Here is a 13,775-nt window from a genome sequence, read left to right on the forward strand (position 1 = left end):
TTACTCATCCCTTTCTTCTGTGTCCCCTCAGCCTCATATACTGCCATTTCATCTGCACGACCATCTGAGACATTCTCCTCCTCTGATCCCCCTACATGTCAGTAACATAGTGATCATACATTTCATTTTTCTTTCCATCTTGGCCCCAAAGGAGTGAGAAAATTATATGAAAAAAAAAAAGGGGGGAATGAAACTGAGCAAGAAATGGAAAACAAGAAACACGGAGAGAGGTAAGCTGTCAGGCTGAGCTGGAGGAAGACACATGGAGAGCAAAACAGATATGAGAAAATCAAGTATCTCACATACAGACACAACCGCATGCAGATAGGTGCAAAGTCATTGTGCTTTTTCATGCAAAATAAACACTGTTGCGTAGGAGCCTGAGATTTAATTGAATCAAACAGAAACAAGAGGGCGCCATGAAATGGCTCAGAGAAAAAATAAGATTCTCTCATTATAATGGGCTAAATATGGATGTGACATTTTTTCTCTCTCCTGGCTCAACGGCATTGTTATTGAAAAGAAAAGTCATACAAACAAGATGCTCTTTCTGGAGCTGTTAACATTCATGTACAACCTGACACACACACACACACACACACACACACACACACACACACACACACACACACACACACACACACATCAATCAATTTATGGGTTGGAAAAAAGACAATATTCAGTAATAGGTGATTTCCACAGTCTCATCTGCCTTACATTTACTGCCCTCATCTGATGGCTTGTGTGTATTACACGCCTTTTGTAGAAATGACACCAGAGGCAGGTCTCACGTTAATTCATGTGAAAATTAGGGTGAGCATTGATGACGCCTGACCAAGAACCGGAAGATAAATTAAGTTAAGGTAGGTAAAGTTACTTGAATCTGTAAACTCAACAGTGCCATTAACAATTTCAAATTCCCTTCGTTAACCATGTTTCTATCTACTCTTCGTTTTTCTTTTTTTTTTTCTCCCACTCACCTCGCATTTTTAATTGAAAGTGTGAACTTCCGGGTTGGGGCTCCTCCGGCGTCGCTATTGGTTCAATTCGGCGCTTAGTGTTGCAGTGATTGGCCAAAATATACACAACTATTTATACCTCCAAAAACAACAACAACAACACACATTTGTGTCCTCCCGCATGTAAAATGGAGGACACTAACACAACACCACGTCACACGCGACGACAGCCGAACGATCCCGCGCGCACCCTTTCCCCACGTTGTGAATGTGGGGAAACAAACACACACACACACACACACACACACACACACACACACACACATTTTCTTTGCCAATCAAACGCCAGTCCGGTATTTTGGCTCATTGCTGATTGGTTTATTTGCGGTCGAGGGGGCGGGGTCTTCCAGGCAGCAGTGACTTGAGTGTTTTTTTTTTTTTTTTTGAGCCTGAGCAGCAGCTGATGGGACAGAGGAGGCGTCCACCTGAGACAGGACTGTCCCCCACAGGTAGGCTGCACGTCTCCCTGGCTATGCGTCCTATTCTGATTCATATTCAGACATTCTCCGAATGCGTTCATAAAATCTTGGGAGCATTTTAATTCTCTTGGTTGAAAAATAAAATGGAAAGAGACACGAGTTTGTTTATTTACCTTGTTTATTTCAGTGCTCCTGCTGAGACAGTTGGTTTTGAGCCGTTATGAAAAGTCTGAAGGCAAAGTTTAAGAAGACCGAGGTAAGAGCCATCTGTTGAGTTTTAAAGTTACCCGTATTTAAAAGTATTACACCATTTTGTGTGTGTGTGTGTGTGTGTGTGTGTCCACAAGATGTAAGCCATGCACACTGTTTTAACCTATTATCACAGTTTTGCTCAGTGCTCTACATTATATAGCTATTTATGTCAGTCCCAGGTTGGTCGCTGCTGTGTGTAAATGTGTGTGTCTAGTTGGGGTGGTGGTGGTGTTGGTGGTTGGGGGGGGGGGGGGGTGCTGCTGGGATTCAGTGACACTGAGCAGCAGCAGGAGACCAGGACTGTCTCCAGACTGCTGCTATGACCAGTGATCTCAGGTAGCCTTCAATTATTCACATGTACGTGCACATACACACAGAGCTACACCTTCAAAGAAATCATACTTTCCTGCTGTTATGGCCGTGTTTCTCTGAAGTGTGTGTGTGTGTGTGTGGGGGGGGGGGGTAACTTTGCTCTCTGATGTTGTGTATTAATTTCTGCCCCATGTAGCCGGAGGCTTGTTTCTGGCTGACTTCCTGGTGTTGGCGGCCCTGCACCTTTGCATCGCTAAAGCAGAGATAGAGGCTGCTAAACTCCTGGCTGTAAAATGTAGTCTGAGCATTTGGATCCTCTTGGGCGCCTGTTACTGTCACCTTAGCTATCACCACATGAGTGATGGCAGAGTAGATCCTCTCTGATCAGGCTGATGAGTAGTTGGACGGACAGATATGTGTATGTTTGCTGATGTTTGTGTCCCTCACGTTCCGATAAATGACCATCCACACCAGCAGAGCAGAGCACGGCAGTGTCTTTCTCCTCTTTTTGCTGAGTCCTTACATCACACAGGCCCCGCTCTGTAACTGCAGAGGAACAGACCCAGGATGCTGCCAGGGGGGAGGGGTGGGGGGGGGGGTTACAATGCAGGACCTGACAAAAACTAATTGAGAGAAAGAAAGACAGAAGCTGCAACGGAGAAAAAAGCAGCAGAAGAATTATTAGGTTAGAGAAAGGAGGACAGTGAGCAAGGGAACAAGTTTGCAGGATGTGTGTGTGTGTGTGATGTGAGATGAGCTGGTAAGACGGGCTTCGTCCCTGCAAGCAGCTAGAACGGGATGAGAGGATGCGGACAGAGAGGCACTGCGCAGGGAGATGTTGTGAGGACCGCAGAGAGGAGAGTAGCATCCGTCACTGCATGAGTATCAGAGTTTATGTGTGACGAGCTGTCCTGTTTTACGTGTAGCATACAGTCTCTGCCATGTAGATCTCGGTTTGTGGATTTGCTTTGACCTTTAAAGTGTATCTGATAGAAATGTAGGGTTAGCGGTTTCAGCCGTAGGATTGTTTTGTGTATTGTCATTCAGGACATGCAGTGGTGGCTGTATTTAGTTGTGACTGTGACTCCCTGCTAGCCCAATGGATCCCCAGCAGCCTGTTTTTAGCCTGATGAAGCGGTTCTGTCCTTGTCTCAGTCTGCTGCCGCTGCCAGTAAGCATCCAAATATGTAGACCTAATAAAGGAAAACGGACATGTTTTAGCCTCCATGTGTGATATTTTTGTCTTTAAAGTAGTTTTATGTGACTTGTCAGCCTCAGATTTCTCATATTTTTTCATCAGTGCTTGTTGTTGAACATACTAATCCTGCTCTGTATCTTTAGGCAGTCTGTCCATTTTTTTTATTTCATAAGATATGCAGTGTGGTATTAGTTTTCTTTGGGGCCATACAGGGTGATGACCTGTTCTCTGGTTTGCCCCCCCCCCCCACACACACACACCCACTCCTACCCCCTCCCGTCAGAGTCAGGACTGGAGTAAGAGTGATGAGAGGCTCTTGCAGGCTGTGGAGCAGAATGAGCCTGACAAAGTCTCTGCTCTCATCGTCAAAAAAGGTCTCTGTCCCACCAAGTTGGATTCTGAGGGCAAGTCAGCGTAAGTGATTCATTACATTTTTATAATAATCCCACGTGGTATCCAAATACTTTGGAGTTTTTATAAAGAGTGCTTTAACACATAGACCAACCAAGCTCTCTGTGTGGCAGGTTTCACCTCTGTGCATCCCGAGGTCGGCTGGACTGTTTGGAAGTAATCATCTCTCATGGGGCAGACGTCAACGTGCCTGACGGTGCTGGTGCGGCAGTGTTTTATAAACCGAATGAGAGCTTTATATCATGAGCCACGGTTTTTAAATCACACATGTCAAGCTGTTTATACATGTCTGTTTATAACTCTGCCTGCAGGCTTCAGTGCCCTTCACCTCGCAGCCAAAAATGGGCAGTCAGAGTGTTTAAAAAGACTCCTACAGGTAAAAGTTGGCACCACTTTCTGGTCAGTCAGTGAATACTGGAAACTGTTCTGCAAATGGATTTGAAGACCAGGCCAATTCATCGCAACGATTGACGCATAAATATATAAATATTTGAGTGTTGTCTCTATCTAGGAAAGGTTGACAGTAGATTGCACCGACAGCATTGGCAGGACACCGCTTCATCATGCAGGTAACATTTTTGCAAACACAAAATTTTGCATGTGTTACAATCCTCTCATTGATCCCAATTAACCTAATTAAAGTACTGAAAGCAGGCAGGCGTTAAAAGGTCCTGCAAACCATCATTACTGTCACTAGATTTTGCGGTAGACCACAAACAAACAAAACAACAAAAAGAAAATCCCCTCAACCCAAAAAACACCCACTTTATTGTCATCATATGCTCCACAGCAGTGCTGTCAATTAGCATGTTAGCATGTTTTGGCAGCCAACTCGGCTTTGCTTCTGTTTCTTCTTTCTTTGTCAGAGGCTTTTTTAGATTAAAAAGGACTTTCTGCATTGGTGGAGATTCTGGAGGGCTGCATACGACACTGTGTCAGCTCACACGTGGGCGGTGCCTATATGTTTAGACATACAGGGAGGCAACTCATTTCTTTTCAAATTGTTTACTGATATGTATTCTTTTAATTGTTTAAGACCGAAGCTGAATTTAGGAGAAATCTTCTATCTACCACATGTTGCATGTAAATCTCTGATATCAAGCCTCTTTGTAACTCTTATTTGCAGCAGTCGGTGGCTGTCTGTCCTGCACGGAGACTCTCTGGGACTTTAAAGCCAATCTGGATGTCCAAGATAATGTAAGTTACTGTAAAGTTATAGTATATGAAATCTGGTGGGCTTTTTTTTTTTATTGTTGTATGAGCTGAAAAGGGGCTTATTTACTTTAGTGCTTATCTAGTTCATCTGACATTTTCAAATATCTGCTTCATGATGGTGGTATGTTCATGACGTGTCTCTTTTGTCAGGATGGAGCCACACCTCTGATCTTAGCAGCTCAGATGAGCCGAGTGGAGCTCTGTGTGTTTTTCCTGGGACGAGGTGCAAGTGCAAATATACAGGACAGCCAGGGGAGGTACTGCACCGGTAACGCTCAGCCCCTCCTCTGAGCAGCGGGGAGAGTTACTTAGTTCTGTCTGGTGCTGTGGCCTTCACAAATGGACTGACTGAGACACAGTAAGATAAGATAACCCTTTGCTGAAGGCCTGTTGAGAGAGAAGGGAGCCGGTTTCTGCTTCTTGATCTAAGCCAAACCCTGAAAGCCTCGTTAGTATTATCCTCACAGTAGTAGGGCAGACAGGGTCGAGATACAGGAAGGATCCCTGCTGGAGGTCTCAAGTATTAGAAAGTGCTTGGAAGACATTTGGAGATATGAATGTCAGGACCTCTAACCAGAAGGATCAACTGTTAATGGAGACTTTGATCTCCTGTTGGAGAGGATGGTTACAGAATCCTTACATCTTTGCTATTACATTGAATAATGCAACTTTTCCAAGCTGCATCCAATATGGTTTTCAGGGGTTTTATTGTTTTGATTACTGATGCTTTGATGTTTGCGAACAACAGATCTGCATTAATGCTGGCCTGTGAGAGTGACAGTGTTGAAACCGTGGCGGCTCTACTGCGAGGCGGGGCCGACACGCGACTGGTTGACGCCCTTGGACACAAAGCCTCTGATTACAGTCTAACCACAGGCAACCAACGCATCATGCAGATGTTGCAGAATGGAGTACCTCCAGGTAAGGTATGAGGCCTGCAGGCTGTTTTGAGTTGTAGTGAGGCGGGGGAGGGGGGATTAATTTAATTTGAATTACGCCTGCTTACTTCTACAAAACCAAGTAGAATAAATAAAACAGATCATGACATGTGGTTGCAGCATCTTGCAAACAATCAGAGCTAGTGTATGGTTTCTGTTTGTGGCTCTGTTTCCCCACATCCTGGCTCTTAAGCTGTAATAAGTTTATTACAAAGTGGTTCAGGAGGACAGCTGGGCGCGATTGCAAAGTGGTGTTGGGGAAAAAAAAAAGGCGGGGGGGGCGTTGTTACATGGAAAACAGATGTGTGACTGGTTGGAAAAAAAGAAAATGAAAGAGAATTTGGTGTGCATATGATAGTTGACCGCATTAGCCTTTATTTTACAATTGGACATTTTGGTAGATTTACTACAAGACGCATGAAAGCTGCGAACATACACACTATGATGAAAAGCGAGAGCGTGCTTGTGCTTTTCATGTGCCCCTGGCTATTCAATGAACCTCATAGCTCTGGAAGTTTAAGTGTTTTGCTGTATGTGTCTCTACCCTTTGCATACGTAGCCTCTGAGGGCACAGGCGAGGAGGTAATGTTGCATATCTGTACCTTGCATCACTTGCTCCCTCAATGAGATCACAGCCCACTTTGGTCAATCATATTGTGCATGTTTTCCAATATGAGGTCATTGTTTCTGTGTGCTTCTTTCTTTTTTTTTGTGGGCTTCCATTCCCCTGTTGTTGCTCCATTTTCCCATTTTTAAGTTGAGCTTGACCTCTACTGATCCCCCTCCCAACCCCACACACAGCCCCCCCACGTTCCCTCAGGCGCCTCATCAGTGCAAGGGGGGACCACCCCCCGTAAACGGAAAGCTCCTCCACCACCCCACTCGCCTCTTCAGGTACTGTGAGAACCATCTGAGTGGACGGAAAAGCCATGTTTAAAGGCCACACTTAGTCATGTGATGCCTGTTATATGCTATATGCGCACGTTGCATATAACAGTGGGAGGGATGCGTGATATTACTGAAATGTAATCACATCTTCGTGTCCATCAAATCTTAAATCTGTGTGTAACTGGGTAACGTTACAAGATATAAAAGCAGGAAAGACTTTAAAACTTTATCTATAATTTTGTGTATTTTGTTTTTTGGCTCCCAGTTTGGAACCAGTTGACCTCTAATTAATTTATTATACGATATTACATGACTATAATTAATCTGTAATATAGCTGTGTGTCTCCGGACAATTAAGTAAATAGTACCATCTCTATAATAACTAAATAATACTAAGCTTTGTTTCCTTTTTGGTCCATAACAAAGCTACAGGGTTTGCCACCCTCCCCACAGCCCCGCAGTGCTGCCCCCCCTCCCCAGTCACCTGACCCCCAGTCCCAGTCTCCCTCTTCTTCTCCCCTGCCTCCAGATGCACAGCAATCAGCCCAGGTTGGCACTTTTCCAGTAGCATTACATTTATTACACAAAATGCTGAATTTGCGTGGTTATCACAGTGATTTTTGGATGTGTGTGTCAGGCGGAGGATGAGGAGGTGTTTGAGGAGATCAGGCGACTCCGTCTGGAGAGAGGTCGTCTGCTCCAGAAGATCAAAGCCTTGGAGCAGCAGCAGCAGAGCGCCAAATCTGCCTTGGACGAGGTACTAAGGGGTGCAAGCGACCTGAGCTCACCTTGAAAAATACATCATGATCTCATTGCAAATACACAGAGCTCTAATGATTGGCTGTTTTCTGCATCAAAAATCGCAACAAGGTTATGAAGTCTGAGGGATTCTCTCTTTAACTTGTATTTTTACATGTGTTTGGGTTTGCATGTTGTTTAGTTGTCCCAACTAAAGCAGCGCCTGGAAGAGGCAGAGGCAGAGAGGGACAAGCTGCTTGAGGAGCTGAAGGGAGGCCATGGAATCGGTGTCAGTGACTCTGAGGACATGGATGAAATGTTGGACTTCCCAGGTATGAGATCTCTTTGTCTGCCTGCTTCCCTGAGCCTGGCACAGAGTATGTGTGTATTTCTAAACACGTGTCTCATGTCACGTGTCTGCCATGTCAGGAAGTACGCTGATTGATTTATGCTGAACTTTCCCTATAGAGAAGCTGCTCTCCAAGCGCTCCAGAGCCTCGCCTGCTCAGGGTGAGGCCACTTCTCAAGCAGACCCTGACTCAGCCAGCCCCTCTCCTGCCTCTGCAGACACAAGAAGCCTTGCTGTGCTGCGCGAAAGAATAGAGGAACTTACCTTAGAGAACGCCGAACTTGTTCTCAAAGTACAGGTGAGGTCACGTCATGTGCAAGTTCAAACCTGATAAATGCAGAAGAACTCTGCCCTACTGAAAAAATAGTCAGTTGACATGTCCGACAGTAAATATACAAACACTATCTGACATACTTACAAACACACACACAAACCTCTCAGCAACCCTTGGCCTCGGCCCCAGGGGTTGCTGAGTGTCCCTCGCTTGATTGTTAGTCATGACCACTTCAACTTTATGACGCCGCGCTCTGGTACACTGATGTACTGAGGCAGTTGTGATCATACAAGTATAAATAGAACAACACAACACATCATCAGCTGCAGACATGGGGGCATTTTGTAGCCACTCTTTACGAACTAGGTCATGCTGGTTGGAGCCCTGTGGTCTCTTTGAAGCATTCTCTTCCAGCGTGGTTGTTCACTCACTGCAGCGATCTAGGTCAAAAACTTGAGCCCCGAGTCCTGAATCCTGCTGAGTGGCATACACACAGCGTCACTGACTGTAAACTGGAGAGTGAACAGGATTGAAAAACTCACGCCGCCGTTTGAATTGGATATGGGGAGTTAAAAAGATGTGCGGCGCAGGCCAGGCAGAAAGGATGTGAAGAAATGATGCTATTAGGTTTCATCACGGGAAATATAGCTTCCGGCGTTTTTGATAAACTAATGAATGGTGACAGCCATGAGCTACTTCACTTTCCTCTGTGTGGCATACAGATGCTGGAGATGTTTGAGAAGGATGACACAGACATGCAGACCTCCACCCCAGACTCCGTACCCTTAGCTCAGTACGACACCTTGAGGAAGGAGTTCGAAGCCCTTCAGGAGCGCCTCTCGCAGAATCACGCTTCAGTGGAGACCTCCAGCATTGCAGAGCAGTGGTAAGACTGCTGGTCCGGTTATTCATTCCACCTGATTTACAGCTAGTCACCTAATATTGCCAACGAGAGTCACATTTATGTGACCTCCCCTGTGTTGAATTGTCAATGTCAGTTCCAAGGCCTCAGTGGTATCTGGTAGCAGCCTCAATCAGAGCCATTTTTAAACGTGCTGAGCATTTCTATTTCTTCCTGCAGTGTGCTGGGGCTGGACACAAAATCTATAAAAATATATATATACACTCCATTCTGTCAATTTGAACACATCACCTTGGCAACTAAAAAAAAAAAAAAAGAGTTGGACATTTGTTTACTATTTTTTGGCACTTTCAACACTGAACCTTTTTTGATTGACTGAAAACAAATGTAGCGGCTAATTTAACTGCAGGACTTCTATCATGCTCCCCTCACTTATACGTTGGCGAAATTGATTTGTTTAGTTAGTTTATGCAATCTTTGAGTGACTGGTAATCCCAGTTTTATTTTGCAGTGATGATGACAAGTCTCAGGAGGGAAGTGCAGGTTCGGAGAGTACAAAGGCTTTGAAGGAGAAGCTGCATGGGTTGGAAGAGCAGTTGGCCTCCTCTCAGACCGAGCTGGAGGAGCTGAAGGAGCAGATGCGTCTTGGAGTGCTTTCTGTGGAGTGTGACGGGGAGGATACTGTTGCGGCAGGTGCCAGAGGGAGTGAGGGCGGGTCGGGGGCTGCAGAGGAGGGTCCGAGCCAGGCGGCACAGCAGCTGCGAGCAAGGGTGGCCGAGCTAGAGGCGGAGCTTGCTAAGAGACAGGGCGAGGAAGGCGGTCTGAGCAGCCAGGACAGTGACACAGTCAAACAGCTGACAGAGAAAGTGAAGGACCTGCAGGCCGCTCTGGCCAAGAGGGACTCAGTGAAAAACGGCAAGGGAGAAGAGTCGGATACAGTGAAGTCCCTCCGTGACAAAGTGGCTGAGTTAGAGGCAGCCCTGGCAGAGAGCAGGATATCAGGGAAAGAAGGAGGAGTGACAAGAGATGGGGATCAGGTCCGGCGCCTCCAGGAGCGTTTAGGAGAGCTAGAGGGCCAGCTGAGGAAGAGCGTGCCACGCTCCGAGTTGGAGGAGGTGCAGGTGACTCTGGGGCTCCAGTGTGAGCAGCTCGCCAGGGAGAGGGCGGATGTGGCCAGAAGGCTCAACGATGCCCTCCTGGAGCTGGAGAGACTCAAGCCTCCTCTGCGTGGTGATGATGACGAGGAGGAAGAGGAGGAGGAGCACTCAGAGAGTTCAGAGCCCTCAGTCATGTCAGGTGTGTTGTCACTTTTTCTTTCAACTTTATTTGTTAGTCTTGGACCGTCTCTGTCCATTTTGTGAAGGATCACGCCCCTCTCCAAACAGCCCACACCAGACGTACCTTAGCAGCAGTTAGAGAAGAACTGGAGGTGGCAAGACAGGAAGCTGCCCAGGCTCTGGATTGTCTGTGTGCAGAGCGAGAGGGCCGAGCGCAGGACGCCCTGCAGCTGAAAGATGCTGTGCCATTCTCCAAACACAAGGAGGCGCTGTCTGCAGTGTCAGAACAGCTTGCTCGGACGCTGCAGGAGCTCCAGGAGGAGAAGAACCTTCATAGCCAGGCGAAGGAGCAGGCTGCCACACTAGAGGCCAAACTGAAACCCATGCAGGATGCCATATCCAGAGAGGAGCACGAGAAAGTCAAGGTCAGCAGGGAAAGCCACAAATATAGAAGATGGAGGGGGGTGCAGATTCAAATTGTGAGGAGGTAGTGAGAACAGTGTTGGCTGTTAATTGAACTGCATGCTTTTGGATTTCAAGAAGCAGTAAATCACACCAGCCCAGTTGATCCGCGCCTCTTGCTTCACAGGCAGAGCTCCAGCGCATCCTGCAGGCCAGCGAGAGCAGTACAGCAGCTGCACGGGACGCCCTGACTGAGAAGGAGATGGAGCTCAGAGAGCTGAAGTCGCAGAAGGCCGCAGAACAGGGTCTGATCTCGAAAGAGGACCACGAGGCCCTGCGGCTCTCTTTGCAGGCTGAAATCAACGCCATCACCGCCCGCTTCAACGACCTCACCCGTAAACACGAGAAGACCTGCACTGAGGTGTGTGGGCGTGCACATGTGGTTGAGCATGGCTATTTCAACCCCTTCTAATGTTATCTAGAGCAACATTAGATGTTATTGTTCTGGCCATGAAGTGAGCCTTGTTCCCTGAAGGCCTCTTTCCTGCCTCTACATTATTCATATATGTGCTACTTTCTCCATTCACTACCTTCCCCTGTCTCGTTAATCCCTTTTGTATATGTGTCCACTGATGCGCTGAAGTACATTGACATGTGACCTAACCTCCTGATGTAATTTTTCCCGTCACTACTGTAGTACCATTCAGATCCTGAAACTCTCACTTTGTAAACTGGCTTCCCCCATGCAGGTTGCAAAACACAAATATTGATCAACACCCATTTTTTTTTTTAAGAAACATGGTCTGGTTTGGCATGCAGCCAATTGAGGCCTGGTGGGCATAGACATACCCTTGTGTGTAGCATCCCTGAAACAGAAACACATTTGAATACAGTACCCAGAGGCAAATGTGTGATTCACTGTGGCTTGGTTCACTGCAGCACAACCCCCAGCATGAGTGAATTAAGATCAAAGTGAGAACGGTTACCAAGGGGAATTCCTGTGAGAGCAAACAAGCAGTGGAAATATTCATTTTGAAAGAAAGATGATCTAAATCATCCTGAGAAAATAGAAGCAATTCAAAACAAGGGAAAATGCATTCATTAAATCAGGAAACATCACAAAGTAGAGCATGAGATGTGTGTTGAAATCAGTCAAACAGCAATTTAAATGTCATTTAAGTCACGTTTGTCAGAATGTAAGAAAATATCTGACCTGGATATGTGACCACACATAGACAGCAATTCTAAAGTGACAGGGTGCCATCGGTGGGTTTTATTGGTCCAGGTGTTCCAGGTGCAGAGGGAGGCTCTCTTTAATAAGAGTGAGCGGCAGGCTGCAGAATCACAGCTGGCCACAGTGCAGCAACAGCTTGCTGAACTGCAAGCGCAATCCAGTCACATCCAGGAGCTCCACAAGGATATCCAGGAATCCCAGGACCTGGTCAAAGAGAAGGATCGCAAGGTGAGGGGTCGTAGCACCAGTTCAAACTAAATCTGCTGGCGAAGAAACTAGTTAGTTGGCCTAACTCACATGTCCGTCTCTGTGCAGATAACAGAGCTGTCCAAGGAGGTGTTCCGGCTGAAGGAGGCGTTGGGAGCTCTGTCGCCTCCTCTTGGCATCACTTCCTCCTCCTCCTCGTCCGCCCATCATGGTAACCCTGGGCAGCAAATGGCTCAGCAGAACAGGATCTCTATTCTCACCCAGCAGCTCCAGGTGAGAAGAGACTCCACCCTAACCCTCGAAAGAGATCTCACCACGATCGTCATCTGCAGAAGAGACAAAAGGTGTTCACATTCAGTGATGTTTTCTGCAGGATTGGGAGAGAAAGCACAAACAGGTGGTGGCTGTATACCGTTCCCATTTACTGGCAGCTGTGCAGGTCAGTTGAATTGAAACATACATCAGAAAGTCTTAAAACTTATATAAGATGTAAAAAGCTCATTTTATTTTTAGGATTTCAGCATGCATAGGTGTGAACATGAATGCATATAACACGACTCAAGGCTCTGTAAGACTCACAGAGATCAACTAAATGTTCTGTGAATGGCACTGAAAGCTGAATTTGTCCCCCTGTGTGGTGCAGACAATAAAGAGCGGGCGGTCTCAGTCCACCATCTCTGCTTACCAGACAGTGGATGAAATTTCAGACAGGGGGTAAAAGGGGGGCTCAGCTCTCTCTCTTTTTCTATCAGTTTCATCAAACATTAAGGTGTATACCGAAAGTGATATTGGTTGCAATGAAGGATTGCTGATGTTGTCGCCCTTTAAGAGAAATGTTGTCCCCTGAGTTCTCCAAGTTTTTTACAGGTAGAAGCTTTCATTACAATTTCTTCAAGACCAGTGCATGAACATTTAAAGCGCCTATTTGTAATAAAACTGGGGGCAACTCCACTGGTTACAAAAAGAAACTAGATTATTGAGGAGTGATTTTATGATGTGGTTTGGATCTGTATTGAGGGACGCCTCTGCCTTTGTGCAGGTGCTTTTCTCTGCCATGTAAAAAAATAAAATAAATAAAAAAGTGGGGTTCAAAATGCGAGGTGTGCTGAAGTTTAGCCTGATTAGCCAGACTTCTAAAATCCTGGGTGCTGCTGGTGTTTATATCCTACAGATCTTAGCAACAACGGTTATAATCCAGTACCTTTGCATTTTTACATCATATTCTGTTGTCAAACAGGGCCGAATGGATGAAGAGGTGCAGGGTCTTCTGCTCCAAATCCTGAGGATGACACAGGAGGGACACTGAGCAAGTCTCTTTACGCCTTCTGTCCCTTTACAGGTCACAATAAAGCAGCTCCAGCACAGCAGCAACCTGTGGGACCAGTATCATGAAGAGCCCATACAGAAAGCCAAATGCAACTCATCTGTGGTCAGATATAGCCGCATGCGAACAGTATAGTAACATAAACAGCAGCCTTAAGGACTGACTCATGACCAAACGGTGGAAAAACAAAAAAAACAGAACTGTGGAGTGCCTTCATTACACGTCAGGGGTCTGTGGTTGCAGAGAGTGAATGTGGATGCAGAGTGGTTAGTTAGAAAACAGAATCAGGTTCATTGGTGTGACAAGTCGGACGATTTTATATGATGTTGTTATAATAAAAATGAAAAACTATTTGATTGCCTGTCAATTCTGTTCTTTGCAGCTCACAAAGATTGCTGATTAAATATACAATAGAAGACTCTCTGAGAGCCTCCACACTGTACATCATAGCTATTT

General features: G+C 46.1%; 1 protein-coding gene across 1 annotated transcript; it reads left to right on the plus strand.

The window, feature by feature from the left end:
* The first annotated feature begins 3,101 nt into the window (after positions 1 to 3,101).
* ankrd24 (ankyrin repeat domain 24) lies at positions 3,102 to 13,673 on the plus strand. Its single transcript, XM_029500797.1, has 21 exons — positions 3,102 to 3,173; positions 3,484 to 3,614; positions 3,725 to 3,813; positions 3,923 to 3,987; positions 4,123 to 4,180; positions 4,738 to 4,808; positions 4,977 to 5,083; positions 5,575 to 5,747; positions 6,324 to 6,346; positions 7,079 to 7,201; positions 7,290 to 7,409; positions 7,593 to 7,722; positions 7,859 to 8,037; positions 8,736 to 8,899; positions 9,387 to 10,171; positions 10,261 to 10,577; positions 10,742 to 10,975; positions 11,840 to 12,016; positions 12,104 to 12,268; positions 12,369 to 12,434; positions 13,233 to 13,673. Exons 1-21 carry the CDS (start codon positions 3,102 to 3,104, stop codon positions 13,299 to 13,301), a joined length of 3,318 nt encoding a protein of 1,105 aa, XP_029356657.1. The 3' UTR covers positions 13,302 to 13,673.
* Positions 13,674 to 13,775: the final 102 nt, after the last annotated feature.

Source organism: Echeneis naucrates, chromosome 4 (assembly GCF_900963305.1).
Source record: "Echeneis naucrates chromosome 4, fEcheNa1.1, whole genome shotgun sequence".
Classification (NCBI taxonomy): domain Eukaryota; kingdom Metazoa; phylum Chordata; class Actinopteri; order Carangiformes; family Echeneidae; genus Echeneis; species Echeneis naucrates.